Source organism: Pyrgilauda ruficollis, unplaced genomic scaffold (assembly GCF_017590135.1).
Source record: "Pyrgilauda ruficollis isolate IOZ18807 unplaced genomic scaffold, ASM1759013v1 scaffold2, whole genome shotgun sequence".
Classification (NCBI taxonomy): Eukaryota; Metazoa; Chordata; class Aves; order Passeriformes; family Passeridae; genus Pyrgilauda; species Pyrgilauda ruficollis.
The window spans coordinates 21618982-21638163 of record NW_024519206.1 but is presented as its reverse complement, the minus strand read 5'-3'; the positions used below and the strand labels follow the sequence as shown (position 1 = coordinate 21638163).

At 36.5% G+C, this 19182-nt stretch overlaps 1 protein-coding gene across 1 annotated transcript in view; it reads right to left on the bottom strand.

Annotated features, from left to right (window-relative positions):
- NEK11 (NIMA related kinase 11) overlaps positions 1-19182 on the bottom strand; it is a 79165-nt gene that overhangs the window by 26910 nt on the left and 33073 nt on the right. The window contains exons 9-11 of the mRNA XM_041466189.1: positions 16550-16669; positions 14838-14931; positions 13786-13921 (exon numbers count right to left, since the gene is read on the bottom strand). Coding sequence (XP_041322123.1) covers positions 13786-13921; positions 14838-14931; positions 16550-16669 — 350 coding nt within the window. The remainder of the gene's footprint in view (positions 1-13785; positions 13922-14837; positions 14932-16549; positions 16670-19182) is intronic.

Sequence of the window (19182 nt, the reverse complement as noted above, 5' to 3'; positions counted from 1 at the left end):
TCAAAATGCTGACACATTTTCACTCAGGTTTCTGTTTTAAGATATTAATGGAAGCTGCATAAAAGCCCCATGCTCCACTGTCACAATTTCCAATCCCAGTCCTTCCTGTTTCTATTTTTCACCTTTCTTAATTTGAAAAAACAATCAGACAAACAACTGATCAACACCTGAGTTTCCAGAAGAACACCCCCAATCAAAAACAATTTCTCACAAAGAAAGCATTTAATTGTTTGAGTTCTACAAAGTGCCATTTGACAGAAAGTCCAGCACTTTATTAAAAAGTATTAAATATCTTAAATATCATCCTTTCTCCGTGGAAAGAACACCACAAAATTAAGATACATCTCCTTTTCCATGTGAGGTGATAATTTTTTCTTTCTTGCAGAGAGGCAGTCATCCCAGTGATTAAGATAATTTTATTAGGTTCATCTGCATTCTGTCTATGTGCATTCAAATACATTTAAAAGAGCCTATTCATTATGTTGTAATACAAACATCAGACTACGCTGGTGTTTTCTGAGTCATCTTCTCCCACATTCTGCACTTGTTTATTGCCGTAGTAATAAATGCAAACCTCCTCTTTCCAACCAAACAAGATATCAGAATCAGTCTTTTTACTCATCACTGTAACTGGAGAATGTCTGATCTGTCTACTGTAAGCTCTATACTTTGTGAGCAGCCCATGACCATAGAAAACTGGCGATGCCCCTGAACTATGCAGAGAGGCTGGCAGTGGCTGTATTCTACTGCCATGCCAGCCTTTGCATCCTTGTTGGAATTATTCACCTCACCATTTGTGAAATCGGTTTGACAGCTGTTCACAGAGAGCCAGTTAATCTGAGCTTAGTAAAACAATTTGAAATGCCAGTTCAGCTGCTGGAGATATCCCAGGGTATACAAGTTTACTGGCCCCAATTCAGAAACCAATTCCAAGTGGCATTTCTGAAAGAAGACATTATGTCCAGTGCAGGGGAATTTGGCATTTACCTAATAAAAGTTCTTAAAACTTTTTGGTTTTATGACTGGCATCTTTAAAAAAAGGAGCCTTCAAAGCATTTACACATTTATTTAAACTATCTCCATATAACAATTCTTTGAATCTTACCAAAGTAGAGCCAGCTCCCAGTCTTCCATGTATTACAGATGCGCAAGACATTCTCTGGTTCTCTGCAGAATTGCCTCAGTACAGAACAGCTTATTGAGCTGAGACCCAGGATCAGACCAATTTCAAGAATAGATCAGGTGGATTTGGCACAGCAGACACCATAAATCAGCCTGGCAACCTCTACCTGTGCTGGCCTAGTATAGTCCAAGTGCAGATAGCTTGAGTGAGTTGGTATTTTCAGCTCAGGGCAGGCACTGTCAGGGGAGTTCAGACCCCACAAGCTTCCATTTCCATGTCTGCAGTCCATCCTCTAGAATATTTGCTACCTGTGTTTTCTCATAATTCCATGTGATTTCATATACACCTCCAATTTCCACAAACAGGTGACAAAAGGCTGGTTACTGTTCCCATTCCTGAATGTTACTAGAGAAGTTGCACACTTAGTAATGTAGCACAGAAGAAAATTCTTTGGTTTGTGCTTTCAGAGAAGTACTTTTAATAAAAATGTTGGTCTTTGGGCTAGGCTGTTTGGCCTCTTTGACCACTGCAAATCCTAGCATGAACTCTGGTGACAGGACCTTGAACCTCTCCTTTGTTTTGACAAATAAAATAAATATTAAGCCTATTTGTGCCTGGGAGGTACTCGTGTAAAGAAGTGGTGCTAGTGAGGGAAATGCCAAGACTATTGTGCTGAAAGAGGAAACAAAACTGCTGCTGCAGAACCCAAGGGACCCTGCCTCTGTTTTGACAGCTGGACTGGCATCCAGCTGAGCACCTCTGATACAGCATTCTTACATTCTCCATAGGGAGCACAAGGAAGGGTCTGTAGAGCTGCTTCTGCTCCCTCACACCCCCATATCTCTTAGCTGGTCTCTGAAAGCACCTTGTGATTTATCCAGCTGTGTGTATTGCACCAAGGCCAGTCACAACAGCTTTTATTTGCTTACAAAGCACTGAATTCAAAACAAACTCAGCTGCTGCTTTGGTATTGCTAGATGGTTTAGGCATAGCATTGAGACACTTGATACTTGCTATTAGATATTCAAAAGAAAACAAGCTTTGAATAAAACCATTCCTCTTTAGATATCTTTCTATATAGTAACATGATGTTAATACTGGAATGAAGGGTAAAAACCCATTATCTAAAAAATCATAAAAGCATGGTTATTTCCCAAGAAGATAAGCTAAACAGAAAACAGAGGAATATGATAGTTGTAATGTTTTGCTTAAATCCAACAAGAGCTTGTTTCAGGTAGCATGGTAACTCAGCAACAACAATTTTCTCCAAAGAGATGAAAATACTTTGATAAATATCTTTCATTTTCTTCTGCCTCAAACTCATACTTGTCATTGTTGCATCGATGTAGTATTCCCACATTCCAGAGTATGCAGAAGACAATAAGGCCACTTTTATTAAAAGGAAAAAAAATGAAAAAACACAGGAAAAGTAAAAAAGAAAACAGAATGGTGCAACATATGTAAATTTTCACTATTTGTATTCACAGTAATAGAGTCACACTTGACTCTCAAGCACTATTGCACTTTTTTGATCCAAAGGCTTCATTGCATCTCTGGGAAAAGGCACATTTTCTCAGCTATCACATTCCTACCTTAAAGAAAAAAAATTGCTCCAGTTTCATATTGTTACACTCCTCAATCTGCACAGCATCACACAGAGAAAGCAAGGAGCAAATCACTCAACTGCTTTGACACAGACTGCCACAAGACATAATGGACTCCTGAGATGGTGACATAAATCTGCACACCAGAATGGTGTTACTACACCTCTTCTACCACAGACTGACACAGAGAACTCAGAAAATTGAGAGACAGGGCCAGGACAAAGGTCTTGGCAGGACCCCATCAGTACCATAAAGGTGCCCTTGATCCTTTCCATTCTGTGGAAATGCATCAGCAAACAGCAGTTTGATCCCATATGAGCAGGTGTTACCTACTGGAGCAAACCCACAGTGGCACCCAGGCTGGGCGCTGCCTGGGTGCAAGAAGGGACTGGGAGAGCAGAGTCTCTTCAGCCCTGAGAAGGGAAGGCAAAGGGGAAACCTCGCTGCTGTCTATGCTTATCTGATCAGAGGTTAAAAGGAAGATGGAGCCTGTCTCTTCACAGAGCCGACACAGGACAAGACACAACAAACATCTAGAACATCCTAAATTCCAATTTGACATAAAAGAAAGAAGAGAAGAGAAGAGAAGAGAAGAGAAGAGAAGAGAAGAGAAGAGAAGAGAAGAGAAGAGAGAAATACTGGGACAGGGCTTAAAGAATAGAATATGCAAGAGCTCAATCAACCCTGGGAGGTGTTCAAAATTTGATCAGACACCCCTAAATAGCCTGATCTGAAAAGAACGGCTTGGAGCCGTTGAGGGGATTGGACTAGGCTGCCAGGGGTTCCTTCCAACCTAAATTATTTTATAATGCTGTGGTTGTTTGATTCCTCACAAACAGTTCAGAATCTCCTCAGATCTATTTGTCTGTGCACGCATATTTAATATACACACAAAACAATCTAAGCAAAGACTTAGGAGCTGGCAAGAGGAGCTGGTGCACAGAGCTGGGCAGCTCTCTCCATCACTTAGAAGGAGAAAACAGAAAGGGATTTCTGCCTTCAAGGAAGAAAACATAAGGAGCTGAAGCATGGTCAGTAGGAGAGATATTTGAAAGACAGAAATATGTTTCCCTGAGCTACATCATCCTGAATGAGAAATTCTACTACAAAGGAGATCAAGGCTCTGTGACCCTCTTCAGCTCAGGACAATACCCATATGATGAGAAAAAATAAAATAGCTTCTTTATTATAATCTAAGCTCAGTCAGATTGGTTTGGGGGTTTGAGGTGGGTTTTTTTCCCCTGTGCAAGACAAACCCTTCAACTTTAAAAGTTTCAGCCAAAGAGAATCACCATCCTTTGGTCAGGTATAGATGATATATGCATTTTCAAGCTCTAAAGATTCACTGTTCAGAAAGACAGCGGAATCTTTTGTCCATCTCTTCTAAACTAGGCTGAAACAGACTCTCAGAACAGACATTTAAGAAATGAACTAGGGGATGTGCTCATGAAAGTTCTGCACAATCCTTCTGGAGAAGCACAAATGGACTATGAAGTTGTTAAATTAATCATCTTCTGACATGGCCATGTGCAGCTTAGACATAAAGTAAAATGAGTTCTTCTAAATGAGAACTAGAAATATAACAAAAATTTAAACTATAATATTTTATAATTTTCCTCTTTGTAATTTTAAAAAGTAAAAATCTTCAATTATTTTTTGGGTGTCACTGAGTCAAGAACTACCTATTGTGAAATGGCTGGAAAAAGAGATACAGAGGGTGTAAATCAGAGTGGCCTTATGGGAATCATCTACTATTGATGTTAGAAAGAAAGTAGCAAGTTTCAAAGTGTTTATCCAAAGAAAAGTTATCTTTTTTTAACCAAAATTAAATTTCCAAGAGAAATATTTTATTTGAAGGACACAGGTCTTTTCCCCTAAGCATTCCACCATCTGGTATTTTATCAGTAACTACAGAGACAAAGCATGAGAGGAAAAAAGAAGTTCTTAAAAGGAGTGGTTAACAAAAATGAACAGCAAGAAGGAAGATTTTAATCACATTTTCCCCTAGTTTTCTGAATAATTTGTTGGTTTTTCTTCTGATTTCCTCGTTGTCAAGTATACAGAAATGGGAGCTCTGGTAGGCAGTGACAATAAAGATGAAGCCATGCTGCCTTTCAGAGATGATTTAAAGATCAGCAAATCTAAAAATCTTCCAAATATTCAGAAATCTTTTTAGTAATGATGGGTGAATAAAGAGAAAGAACAACACAGTGATTTAGTCAATAACAGGGAGCATTTAGTGAGTTTTGGAAGCCATTTCATTTATGCATAAGAGTCTTTATTAGTGCAAAAGTTGCCCTACTACTTGCACTGCTTCCAGCAGGAACAGACCAAGAGATGTAAGTTGAAGGAAAAGTGACCTAATGACACCAACTTAAAAACTATCTTACTCCCTGCGTTATTTTAAACTTTTTTTTATCAGTCAAAGTGTACTTTCCAATAAAAACTCAGATTTCCTCCTGAATCTGGCAGATACCGACCTCCTGACACTTTCCCTTTCAGTCTGACAACAGTGTTGGGAAAGAAAAAGTCCACACGTTAAAGTCTGTCCCTTAAGAGACTCACTTCCTTGTCCCTGAGATTTGGTTCAAGAATGCCATTTTAAGACTTAAACTGGGGGCATTTTCACCAGAAGTTACAGAAAGAGAAGAAAACAAATGAGAATGGCTCATATCCAAACTTGGTGTAACCAGTTGTGCACACAAGAGTCTGGATGTAGCAAAGATGCAAAGTTCATTTTATTTAGATATAAGCAATAATATGTCATATGTTGAACAAGTAAGAAAATCAAGCAAATGATTGAAACAAAGCAAAAAGGTGTTGAGCCCTTACAGCCCTAGATGAAATTCACTTGTGAAAGCAGATATTTAAAAGATTACAGGGGCACACTTTGCTCCGTGAAGCAGAAAACACAGCAGGAGAATTCAATCAAGCTCTTCACTGCTGTCACCTTCTCATTCCCTCCACCCAGTTGTCTGACAGCCACATGCAGTGAAAGCTAAACTGGCAGAATATACAAACTAATTCAGCATTTACAGCTTTTTTCAGAGCAAATTCTTCCTCACTTGGAAGTGCCTCCAGCTTCTTGCATCACTGTATAATCTGTCTCAGCTCCCCAGAAATGCCCTCTAGTTTGATAAGTAAGCCATAAAACTGCAACTGGAGCTGGACTGGGAGTCCTTATAAAATGTTTTTCAACACCAACCTGTTCACTGATACTTTGTTTGCAGCAAAAGCCTGGTGCATCTTTATTTACATCAGTTTAACCTCGTGTCTAACATGCAGTATAAAGCTATGTTGCTCTGCATGTAGGTCAACTTGGAATAGAAACCAGCATCTTTCTAAGGAAGATTTAAAACACTGAAGTTATCTGAAAGTATCTGCTACAGAATCCAGTATGCAGGAGGTTTTTGACGTATACAATCTCAGTGCATTTGCTTCTAATTGCTTCCTAAATTTACAGAGTGTTTCATAAATGTTTTTTAACATAATGCTTTGGAAGGAGTGAAGGAAATTCCTGTGCCATTTTTAAAAAGACTAGGCCAGAATAATTTTAACTGTAGTCATTGACCAAGGTGAATTTTGAGATAGACTCTCTTTATCAATGCCAAAATAAACCAGTCTAAAAAATAGATTAGGAAAAAAGTAGGAGCTATACAGTAACATAATTTGCTCTCCTCACACTGAAAGTGTTTGGGTTTTTTTTACATAACTGCTGCATAAAGACTTCATTCTTGCAAGCTTCCCTCTGTGAATCTGCAAGTGCAAGTCTTCTTGTAAGAAGCTCTGAATTTTTGTGAAGCTATGAAAATATTTTAGTAGCTAGGCATATTGAAGAGGAGATAGAGTTGGAAAAAGTTTCCTGAGGAGCTTAGGGCTAGAGTTCAACTCCTGCTCTCCAAAGGCAATACCTCAAGGGAAGAACTTCTTAAATAAGAACAATAATGCTTTAGTCAACGATAAAAAAGGAAAAAAATCATTGACTAATTTTTCACTTGCTGGGTAAAACATGCAAACTTCATTAAATCTTGATTTTGTTATAATAAATCAGATTTAGTATTGCTTTAATTGAATCTGGGACAAGCTGGGCTCGGTGTGAAGCCGAGCAATGAAAACAAGAGACAGATGAGGAGGTCAGAGGAGCACGCTACGCCCTCAGATCCTGCAAGAGCCTCAGGAGTTTGTCACCCCATGTTCCAAGGACAAGTGTAGGACTGGTAACTGCAAATGCCAGAACTCAACCAGCGAGTTTCTCTCCACAAGCATCCCACGCTATCATTGCAGCAAGTCAGGGAATAAGTCATATGATCCTGGAAGTAGGGTAACCACAAGGAAGAGGAGACCAATGGTTAACCACATCAAAACTCACAGCAATGCTGTCCTCTTAATTGAGACAAGATTTCCTGGTTGCAAAGCATAATGTAAAAAGGATAATGTAACAAGAATAATGCAGAAAGGTGATTAAAGCCACTTATTCTAAGTACTATTCTGCTTTATTTTGACTTGCCAGACTGAAAAACAAGACAAGACTTGATTTTCCTTAAAGCCTTTGAGCAGTGTGATCACTTGTATGGTCATCTTTAAGAGTGTTAGTTATCCATTTCACAGGCACCAAAACAAAGGTGTGTGTGCACAGATGCTGGAAGATCTGTTCAGAAATATTACAGGGCTTTAACCTTCCAAGATTTACAAAACTACCTTGAAAATCCTTCAACACAGTTTGTAAAGATAACAGGCTAGGAAAAAGGCAGAGTATTTTATAATGTGTGAACATTTCCTATTTGAGGGCCAACTGAATTTTGCCCACTTGAAAGTCAAAGCCATATATCCATAACATAAAACTAGCCATGGAGACATAGGAATAATGTACACAATTACTGTAACATACTTCGCTATTTTGAAACTGCAGTGAAATCAGGGGTTTGCCAGGCATAATGTATTACAAGATATTAAGCTAAGGAATTCAACAAGTTATAATCTTTGCAGTATACAGAAACAAAAAGCAATATCATACAGATCAGAGAGATCATATAATATGTCCCTTTATTCATATGGCTTTAATTTGTTACTTTATTTTTCTGTACAAAGAATTTAAATACCACAAGTACTTAACTGAAGCTATTCTCCTCTTTTAACTTGACTCCTTCCCACACAAAAACATGTTTATTAACTGCAGTAGAAGTTTATGAAGAGCTGGGAGTCTTACAAAAATGGATGTGAACACAACAGAAGCCCCAGCTGGCAATCCAAAAATGCAGGATAGAATATTTTATTACTGCCCAGTGTTGCTTTGCTTTGGCTTTCTTTCATTCCAGGCAATGAAGTGGTACAATGAGGACAAGCCTTTAAAATGTAGATACATATATAATTTCTTGAATACCTTTTTTCAAAAATAAATCCTCTCTACCCATGTTTACCATGTCTCATCAGCTGTGAGACTGATGCAAATATAAAGTGGCAATTTTAGCCACGAATGCCAGTGCATAATTTTAAGTTTTCATGCCTATTAGAGTGTGGCTTGTGGAATTTAACTCTCCTTATGGTTCCTGTAAAAGGTCTGGGCCTTGATAGCTTTGCATGCAGTTTATCTTTCAACCGTAAACACTGATCCAAACCAGAAGGATCAACAATGATGGTAAGGAAATGGTAGATTTGTTGCATTTGTAATTGCTCTGAATTATCCAGAAGCACTTTTAGATACAGCTTATGATTTTGTAGCCAATTTCAAGGCAAGCTCTCCTGTAGAAATTGAATCAGAAACCCTGAACCTTTAGCTATTACTGTTGTATAACAGGATTATGCCTTGCTCTTCATGCTATTTTTTCAGCTGCAAAGACTGAGTTCCTCTACCTAGAGGATTTTCTATCTAGTAAACTAAGAAATTTCTGATATTCTACACTACTTTCCCACATGGGTGGGTACAATGCATGGTCTGATACAGATTTCTCTGGATTCTTTACACTAAGTCCCCATAAGTAGTGTTTCCTAATTTATTCAATATCTCTGCAAACTTAGCCAAGTCAAAAGGAATCAAGTTGTACAAAGAATTGAGAGGAACTATGCTGTAAAATCTGGCTTCACTAGAAGACACTGCAACCAAGGTGAAACTACCTGCACCCAAATAATTAATGTGATGCAGTGAGAGATCTGCCATTACCTAGTCCAGTGTGTAGTAGCCCACACAAAAAAAGATGAGGTGGTCTATCAGTGGAAAATCTAGGGCAAAGATGACTTTCTGCAACCCAAAATGCCAATATTCAGTACGCTGGAAAAGGGGGTATCTGCTTCTCTGGTTATTCTTTTTGAATCAAAGAAGTGGATGACAAGCTCAGTCAGGTACATTAGAAGATGAAGATGAATTCTAATGCTCTATTAGGAAGCAATGCATTACTTTTGTGATGGTTCCAGTAGCTTTTTAGAAGGAGGCCATATCATTAAACATGTGATGAACCTGCCCAGCTGGAACTGCCCTGTTCTAACAGGCAGAGGAAGACACCACATTCATCCATAACAACCAGGCAGGGTTGAGGGTCATGGATGGTTCTATTATCTTGTTGATAATATTTTGCTTATGTTTTATAAAATGAATTATTTCATTCCAGCTGCAGTCATTATCATTAATGGAAATGAGCAGTTTAATATGCAGAGTTCTTTCTCACAGCTTTGTTGTTTGGGTTTTTTTTTCTTTTTCTATTAGATGAACTGACCTCTGGTTGCCAGGACTACAATATAATTTGCCTCACCAGTATTTTCACAAACCCATAATTGAAAGATAAGTATATGCACTGAAAATGCAGTAATCTCCAGAAAAATACACACTGACCTACCTGTCCTAGTCCAAATGGAGACAGCTTCTATAAAAAATTGGTTAAGAGACAGGGGGAGTGTGTGGGTGTGTGATGTTAAGCAATTTATTGCTAAGTGGCTTTTCTTTTTGATGATAACAAGAGAAGATGAATAATTTACTTTATAGGTAACCCTCAGCAAGAACAGGAAACATAGGTACAAGTTTATCCTGACACATTTTGCATTGCTCATTCCTGCATCATTGCCATGACTTGCAAAATATGCTTTTTAACATTCAGAAATAATTAATCAATAAAATGAACTGGAGAAATGAAGCAGAAAACAAAACATCCAAATCAAAATATTAAGGGAATTCAGTTATTAATCATTAGCTATTCCTAATGCTAATCATTAGCAATTCCATTTTGCACTGCTCATTGAAAACAAATGAAGTGTACAGATGTATAAATATATATATGTTCAACACAAATATTTGAATTTAATGCTGACAGTGGCTCAGTGCTTCTATTTACTACCTCTATACAAATCTTGTTTCAGCTCCTTTGTCTCTTGTGTGTACTGGGAGAAGTTGAAGATGGAAGAGACACAAAGATATCTATAGTAACCCAAAATTGTTCCTAGTACAATATATTCTTATATTCTTAACTGCACTGTCTGCCATAGAGTTAAATTATTTGTATGATGACAATTCCATAAAGTCCGGGACACATAAGACAGACATATCAACATTTTGCAACTCATATTAAACACAACTATAAAATATCTTTCCATAAATATCTCATTAGCAAAATATAATTTTTGTTTTCAATTAACCAATCTAAAAACTTAATGCAGATTAAAACTATTACATAAAAGACTTGCAAATGAGCAAAAATACTTTTCATTTTATTCTATTTACAAAGGTTTAGTATTCTAAGGAACATGTTAGTGGTCTAACTAGCTGAAACAATACAGTAAAAACATTTACTGTTCCAATGATACAATCAACATACTTCAGTTCCTTACTTAATATGGCTAACAGTAATCACAAAAGCAATTTTTTTCTAGGTCTTTCTTAGCCAGTCCATTGTCTGTCTTTTTACATATAAGAAGAATATTTGTTTACTTTAGATAGGATGATTAAAGATGCAAAACTGTTCAGAAACTTATTATAGTACCTTCAGAGAAACAGAAATCTAAAGTGCATTTTTAAATCTTCACTATTGCAAGTAATGTTACCCTGCCCACCTCACTGAAAATCTGCAGTGTGGAGAAAATTAATAGCCAAACCAAAAGACTCCTTTGTTCTAGTATGCATGCCAGCTGGAGAGACCAAGTCCCAGAACCAGGATAATATAAGAACAAACACCAGATGACCCTGAGAAGTGGAATAATGGAAAATGAGGAAACTCAAAGAACAGAGTTGTGAGGTCAAGACTCAGGACATTAAAACCAAAATAATCTGTTATAAATCCCGAGGTAAGAACTAGGAAGCTTCTTAAGGAAAGAATAAGGATGGAAGGTCCAGGTATGCTAAAAGTGACCAATGTTAAAACATATGAACAATATAGAAGTTTATAGAGGTTTATACACAGGAGGAGAGAAGTACTTAAGCTGCTAGGCAATAAGGCAATGCATCTTAAAAATGCTAAAGAAACAGTATTTACATTGCCTGAAACATTTCTCTTTTGGAATACGAATCTGATAATTTCTTATAAGATTCTCAAGAACTTGTACCAGCTGTAAACAGTCCTGAGGAAGCTTTTCTATAGTCCAATGAGTTAATCTCCACATCAAAACCACAGGGTCCACTCACATCATTCATATTCCAGAAAATAAATGTGCTTGAAGACTAACAAATTGGTCAGCTGTAGGTGATCTCAAAGAACCCTTTCAAATGTCTCTCAAGTGCACAAGGCTAACACTTAGAATAAAAAATGTCCAGAATTTCATTGCTGATTACATAAAACAAACATGGAGAAAAGCTTAAACTTCCCAGGGAAGTCTATAGCAGATGAATGCTTTTGCCATTGCTAAATTTTGTCCACTATGAAGTCCAAAACCTCAAACTGCCATAGTAGGTTTTGTTTATCTAACTACATTGCCTTGTTTTTCCCAACTTTCAGTTAAGTGTAACTACCACTACTGAATCTGATTCAAGATGCCATAGTATTCAAAACTACTTACTAGAGCTGAACCTTAAGCTTTGTATTTGACACCTTCCACAATGACATACAACTGTGATTCATAATGGTTTAGATAATTTTCACTGAAAGAGGAGTGCAAGGTGTTTTATTCTTTATTTCTTTCCTTAATCCTTTAATAGCTTGGTCTTTCAATACTCCAAACCCTACTCTTCTCTTTAGCTCACATTGCAAATTTTAGAAGGACTGCAGGCTATGAGCCACAGATACTCTGAACTTTCCTCCACACTTGCTGGGGCTGGGCTACTATTCCTCATCAGCTTTTGTGGAGAGGATTTTTTTAGGTCTGCCCTGGTAATTTAAAAGTTGCTCCTGACTTTTCTCTCCTTTCTGAGTGATTAGTTGTAACTGGGGAGCTTGTTAGTCTGGTTTTCACAGGCTAACTTCTGCTAATGTAATAAGGGTCAGCAAGATTAATTAACATGTAAGACAACTTGCTAAAACCATTTTATAGCCTTGCTTCTAGTTTGTTTTTTTTCTTTTATTCTTGTATATATCAATAACTAAATTCTGTTGTAAAATCAATAGCTGGAACAGTTTCTACATTTTCAAATGCAAAGGTGCAATTAATAACTTAATAATTAGACATGTAGGATATGCTTGGTTGCACTAAAATGCTTAAAGAAAAGAAGAGCATGAATACTGAATAGAGTAAGAACAAGCTTTGACATCAGCTTCAGGAATAACAAGGTATTCACAAAGCAAAGAAAAGAAACCATGTAATTTCTCTTGCTTATCCATAACTCTTTTTTTGTCATGAACCCACCACTCCTCCGTCAGAGACTCTGGCACAAGCAATTAAACATGCATTTGCTTTTGTACAATGGACCGACCCAGCTTTTGCATCACAGATACAAATGCATGTCATTCCTTTCATTATAGTTTAACAGCTTAATGACCTCTAAAGGTAGAAAAATCAGTTTCTTTCCTTCCAAGCATGTTGTTCTGTTTCTATTTAGGAGTCTTTGTCTGCTTCTTCCAGCCCATCTCTCACCCACATTTACTGCTTTCTCTCAGTCCTCCCTTTGCACGTTTCCCCACCCTCTCCCCAGGATGTATTTCTAGAAGATGGGCTCTCTCCTACACAGGTCACCTATCTCTCCTCATGCTGTGAAACAGAAAGCAAACCACACAGTCACAAATGAGGGTACATTGAAAGAAAAAAATAGCCATTTGCTATTAAAAAACCCTAAAACACCTCCATCACCAGCAAACTGATTCTGATGCCATTAATTTAATGACCTATACTTTCACAGATGCGCATAAACCAACACTAAAAGGCAGTGCTATTAGAGAAAAGTAGTCTTCCTACTTTAAAGTATATTGATGCATATTTGGAAGATTTTAATCTGATTAAAAATCTTTCACCATAATAGTGTTCACACAATGTTTTTGAAATATATAAGTAAGACACTACTCCAGAACATCGTAGACAAAACCCTATAAATGTCATCTTAAAAATATTCTCTGCATTACCCACAAGATTTCCACAGTCTGAAGCTTTCCGAAAAGCTTGACTACTTTTTGTCCATAACAGAAAAATACATGTTATATAGTACTTCATATTCTTTAGACAATAGCCAAGTATTTGTGGACAATATAGATAAGCAGAGTTTAAAGAGTTTCCATCTGCTTCTGTCATTGTAAAAGATAGAGAAATGGGCATCGAAGTGTACTAAAGGTACAAACACTTTGAATTCTTGTACTGCTTTTTTCACTGAGAGATGAGTTAGGAAATGCTTTTATAATGCCAATCATTTCATATGTGGAAGGTTTAAGCTATTTCCTTCTAATTCAGCATCTCCTTCAGAGGAAGTACATTCACCTCTATCTCTGCTCACAGGTCACAAACTTTGGGAGCACAGACCTCCTGCCACATAACCTTGCTATACATCTGCTGTACATACATTCACCCAGATTCATTTCCTTCTCTCTCTTCACTGTTTTTTGACAACTTTACAAATCTGACTACTTTGTAAACTGCAGTTTCCCCACCACATATGAATTACAAGGGGCAAATCTTTCTTCATAAGAATTTTCATTTTGACATCAGATTTTGAATTCTTACCATGATCTGTAAGTTCAGACATGCCAAGTTCACTTGTCTCATTCCCTCTTGGTTCATCCTGTCCTGTGGACACATAGCTGCCCATAGTGGCTGGCTGAGAATGAATGAGGCATTTTGAAGTCTGCTCATCAGATTCCTTAGTCAAATGATGAAGCAGCATGGAGAAACAGGAACAGAGCTTTCAGCAGGATCACAACATAATGGTTGCTCCGATTTACACAATTCCTGGGAGTTGTATTAGGCAAATACTAAAATAAAATCCTAACATTTTTGTAAATGATCAGTAGCGACTCAGCCAAAAGAAGAAGCAGGTTTAAAATACTTTTTTTCTCTAGACACAATGGAAAACAGAAAGCAGAGGACATGCAAAAGAAAAGATAGAATACAAAGCACACAAAAAATTATTTCTGTGATGCATTCACCAACTATTTCCAAACTGACCCTTTTCTTTCTACAATAGGATGTGGTGCTAGAATTGAACTGGCTCATCTTCTGTTGCAGATTGCTTAAAAGCAAAGGACAACTTATTCTGGGAGTCATTCCAAGGCTTCATTCTTACTAGAAAGCCTGTTGAAGTGTTAATATGCTTAACCAAATGAAAAGAACCTTCAGCCACACCAAATATAAAATGTTTAAAGGATTCAAATTCTAAACATCTTGAAAAGTATTTTGAACTCTGATGTCATATAGTCAGTAAAAACATTTCAGAGAGCAGGTTTAGATGTAAGGGCAAATTAAGAAAAGGTGAGTTAAAAAATAAAACTGTGCAAGGAATAGAGAGCTTGTTGAACCATATCTGAATAACTGAATGTACTTTGCCTCATCACAGATCAACAGCCTCAACTAAGCAGTCCAGATTTTGATGCAGTTATTAGTCTCCCCAGTTATTAGTCTCAGAATAGGCCTGTGCTTCTAGTGCTAAAGAAACCATGTGGGAAACAGAAAAGTGCTATACACTTTTACAGAACTATACTATACACTATACACTTTACAACAGAAAAGTGCTATGTGTGCACATAAATGAGACCTTCAAAACAACAGCCCATACTTACATGTAGGACGTTGACATTCAGCTGCTGAAAATTACGGGACCTGAATTCTTGCATTCTTTTGATATTTTCTTGATATTTTTCTTCTGCCAGCTGCCTGTAAATACAGAACACTTGTATTTTAGAATGTGATGTCAAGGCATGCACAAAGGGATATTCTGAAAGCAGACAAGGGAAAACAAATTCTGTACTGAGATTTTCATGTTGGGATATATTCATGGAATCTACTCAGGTTTTAATGAACACAAAAAGAGATTTCAGACCTTATTTCCAAACCCTATTATATTTTACCTTCACAACTTGCATAACATAATTAAGAAATAGTAAATTATTAGTCCCACTCTTTTCTAGTTCTTCCAAAGGTCTTAAATACTCTGGGCTTTATTCCACCAAGTGGTGCAGGGACCTTTCAGCTCTAGACAGGCACGCAACATTTGTGTGCTATGAACTCTTCCTCTGGGGGACAGCTGGTAACTGTGGGTTTCTGTGTGGAACCACTTAAGACAGGTGTTACATTAAGCAGTCTTTCCAGCTTCCATTAATACATTCCCTTCCCACCCATCTCTGGATTTGCACTGCTGGATGCAGATGTCCAGTTTGGGAAGGTATCATTGCAGGTCTGTGCTCACAGTATTTTCAGCCAGAGTCAGCTGGTAATGATCTAGAGCTCAATGTTGATCCATTTTAAAGATTCATTACTAACAACAAGGTCTGAATATTAATGCTGCCTTCATATTACAAAACAAATATATTTCATTTTGGTTTTGGAGGAAAAAATAATGTGAAAATCTCATCAGAAGACATCAAAATGCAAGAAAGCAATGAAAATGAAAAACAAACCAGAACAATCTTGCAATTAGTATTATTTCCTGATATCCATTAATTTTTAAAAAGTGAAAGAGACAGACTTCCTATTTACAAATTTCTTATTAGTACAAGAATTGGCTTACCATATTACCAAAAGCACCATACAGAAGAGCTGTTAAATTTAATACCTTTTATACAGTGGCTTTAGTTCAAGGAAAGGGGTTTTTAAATGAGAATAAATTTATGTATGCCAGTCAGACAGAAGTGCTCTTCAGACACACTTTCCAAAAGAACATGAAGGTCTTAGTTCTTTGCTTCAAATGTGTCATCAAAACAGTATATTCTGGGTTTTATCAAAAAACCCCAAACAAAGCCTTCCAGTTGTTTCTCATATTCCATCAGAAACTGTACCTAGTCTCTTCCAAAACATTTTATTATGCCTCACTTAATGAAAAAACCCATCAATCATATACAGTTTACAACATGTCCATTATCCCCATTTGATCTTTTGACAAGACTATCTATCCTCCGAGCTATTAACTGCTACTGGAAAACCTCTGAGGCCAAAACAATTGACAAAAGCTGGATTGCAACTAAATGTCTGACTCCTCAGACTGTGCAATTCTTAACATCAACAGTCATTAAAAAAATGTCTCCTATTGTAACACATTTGAAAATCTCTCACATACTTATTTAACCAGAACCATGGTACTCTCAAAGCACCAGTTTTGGGCTAATGTTCTAATTTTTTTCCTACATAAATAATTAGTGTGATTTATTGTCATCCAAAATCCTCATTGCCTTTGAGTACCTGAAGACCCATACTATTTTTATTTCTACCTTGACAATTCTAACTCTCCCATTAGACTGTTGGGTGGGGAAAATTGCATGGTTTGGGCACAACTTACTTCAACTTCTTTGCCTTCTCATCTGCAGCATTTAACTTCCTCAGCCGCATTCGCTCCCGCGGTGTCATTTTCTGAACATCAGAAAGTTCCTGCAGAGTTTGCAAATGAACTTTCTTCTGCCTGAAATTGAATGCAAGCAAATCCATCTTCATATAAAAATGTAAATATTCAGTATTTTTACTGGATATTGAAACACAGTGACATTTCAAATGGAATAATTAGAAAGTCTCTGGAACTATAGCAGACTAAATAGACTTTAGTTTGGAAAGCAAATGCCTCTTTAAATTGAAATATTTAAACTTGGATTTGTGAAGAGGGTGATTCATTTCAGGTGAGGATGGAAAAAGGCAGATTCATCTCCTTAAAAGAATAAATATTGAAGCACAGTGAAATATTTGCCCTGTCGGGCTTCATTACTGGGCACATTCCAAGTACAAAGGCAGTCATTAAATGAGAACCGTAATATGGCTTGTACATTTTATATTGATTGTTACAAGCTGTCTGGAATAAATGAGAATATTTATGTGTCCTTAATGACAGATATAATTATAATGTTCTCCTCTTGAATTTCTGGTCCTAATCAATAATAAGAGTTCACAGGTAAAATGGTCTCCGTAGACCATCTCTGAAAGCCAGGCATGAATTATTGACTTATGTATTTCAGCTGTATATATCAAGCGAGGAGAGCAATATTATTCCTTTATCAGAAAAAGGATACTAATCTCAGGTTTTTATCTCACATCCTACAGTAATTAAAACAAAAATTAAACCCTAGTTTGAAATGCCTTGGCAGTCTCCTTTCACTTGCACAATATATATCTATTATACCATGTATTTATAATACCAAGTATTCATTTCAAATTACTGTTTATGCTCTTACGAGATAAATTCACTTCTGATAATCTAAGAGGCCAGGTTTGCAACCATACAAATTGTAACAATCCTTCTGGACTATCATTTTGAAATCAGGATTTTAATAAATGAGCAGAGAAGATTCATTATGTTTTTCAAATAGTGAAAAGATATGAATATTAGTGTGAAATATGAAAGATTAAGGACAAAGACAAGAAGACTTCAATTATTCATTATAATGGAACTAACTCTTCAAGTATGAATAATGTAGACATATTTCTTGTCTCCTGTAAAAAACTCTAATATAATTAAAAGAATCTCATGGGGAAAAAAGCAATTTTTCATTCAAGTTGAAACAGAACTTGTACAGCCTTATACTTACTTAAATATTTAAAATTTATTACTTGAATGAAAACAGATTAAAATAAGCCATCAGAGGCCTTTACTAGAAGAAACTAGACTCGACCTTTTTGCTTTGCATGGCAAAAAGAATTCCTGGTGAGAAAAAAGTAAACATAAATATAAAGTAGTAATGGCTGAGGAGAACACCATAGCAAGCAACTGTTTGTACACCCACTGGGACTAGAGTATGGCTGCAAGACAGCAGATGTGGGGAATTCACTATGTCTAATATTTTTCTACTCCCCTTTCTGTTCTGTGTCATTTTGATGTATTTTTAGTTCATTTTGCTTGCCTCTTTAGATCTGGGATTGCAGGAATTATTTGGCATTTTACTTACCAGTGACAGGTAGCCAATGCTTTCTTAAGTACAATGAGAGTCATTATAAGATTATGACTTCTTGCATATTCCAAACACTTGGGCAAAAATAATCACACTGTAGTACCAGTGAGGATATGTTACAGTAAAGCTTCTCCTGGGATTTTTTCTCTAACTGATGTCCTGAATTTTAAAACCTCAAGATAAATTGCATAGCATTGCCTCACGATTTATAGGAACTCCAGACCTCTGCACAGAAGCAGATTTTCTATTTCCTTCTAACAGTAGCATAAAAGCAGGATGTTTGTAGTTAGACCTACTTGCTCTTCCTCTTAGAGACTACAAACTTGATTCTGAAAAAGTATACTTACAGATTCTGGGATTTACATAAATGTCCCTTCCACATGCTAGCTCTGTCAGAAAATGATGTCCATTTGGAAGGTGATGAGACTCAATACACTCAAACTAATGACAATGGATCAGGTATAGAATACAGTATATATTTTACAAAAAATACAAATACCAGTCTCCTCTAGAAGCATGAGGATATTTGAAGTCTGGATATATATTCTGCAAGTAACAATACTGCTTCCCCAAAGCAGATACAATGGTTTTGGTGCATATAGAGAATCTGAAATAGTGTTCACAAAATAAAGGCAAGAATTAAAAGTTTCTTGAAGATTTTGATAGTCTGTATTTCAACAAGCATTAAATACTGAATATAATTAATATTAATATAATTGTATTAATATTAATATAATATATTAATATGAATATTATTTATCTATTCATGGCATAATATCTGGGAAACATTTCAGTGCCCCAAAACTATTTACAGTAGATCTCTAAGGAGCAGCTCTGTAATTAACTATATGTAATTTGAAAAGGAAGGAATCCTCTCACAGTTAATTGAATTAACTTGAATATATATATATTTATTGTTTCATTTTATATCAAGGCTTGCAAAGTTCAATGAACTATTTATACCAAAGATTCCTATTCATACCAAAGTGGAAAACTTTGGCCTCACAAAAAAACAGAGACTCATCTGTCAACAAGAGAC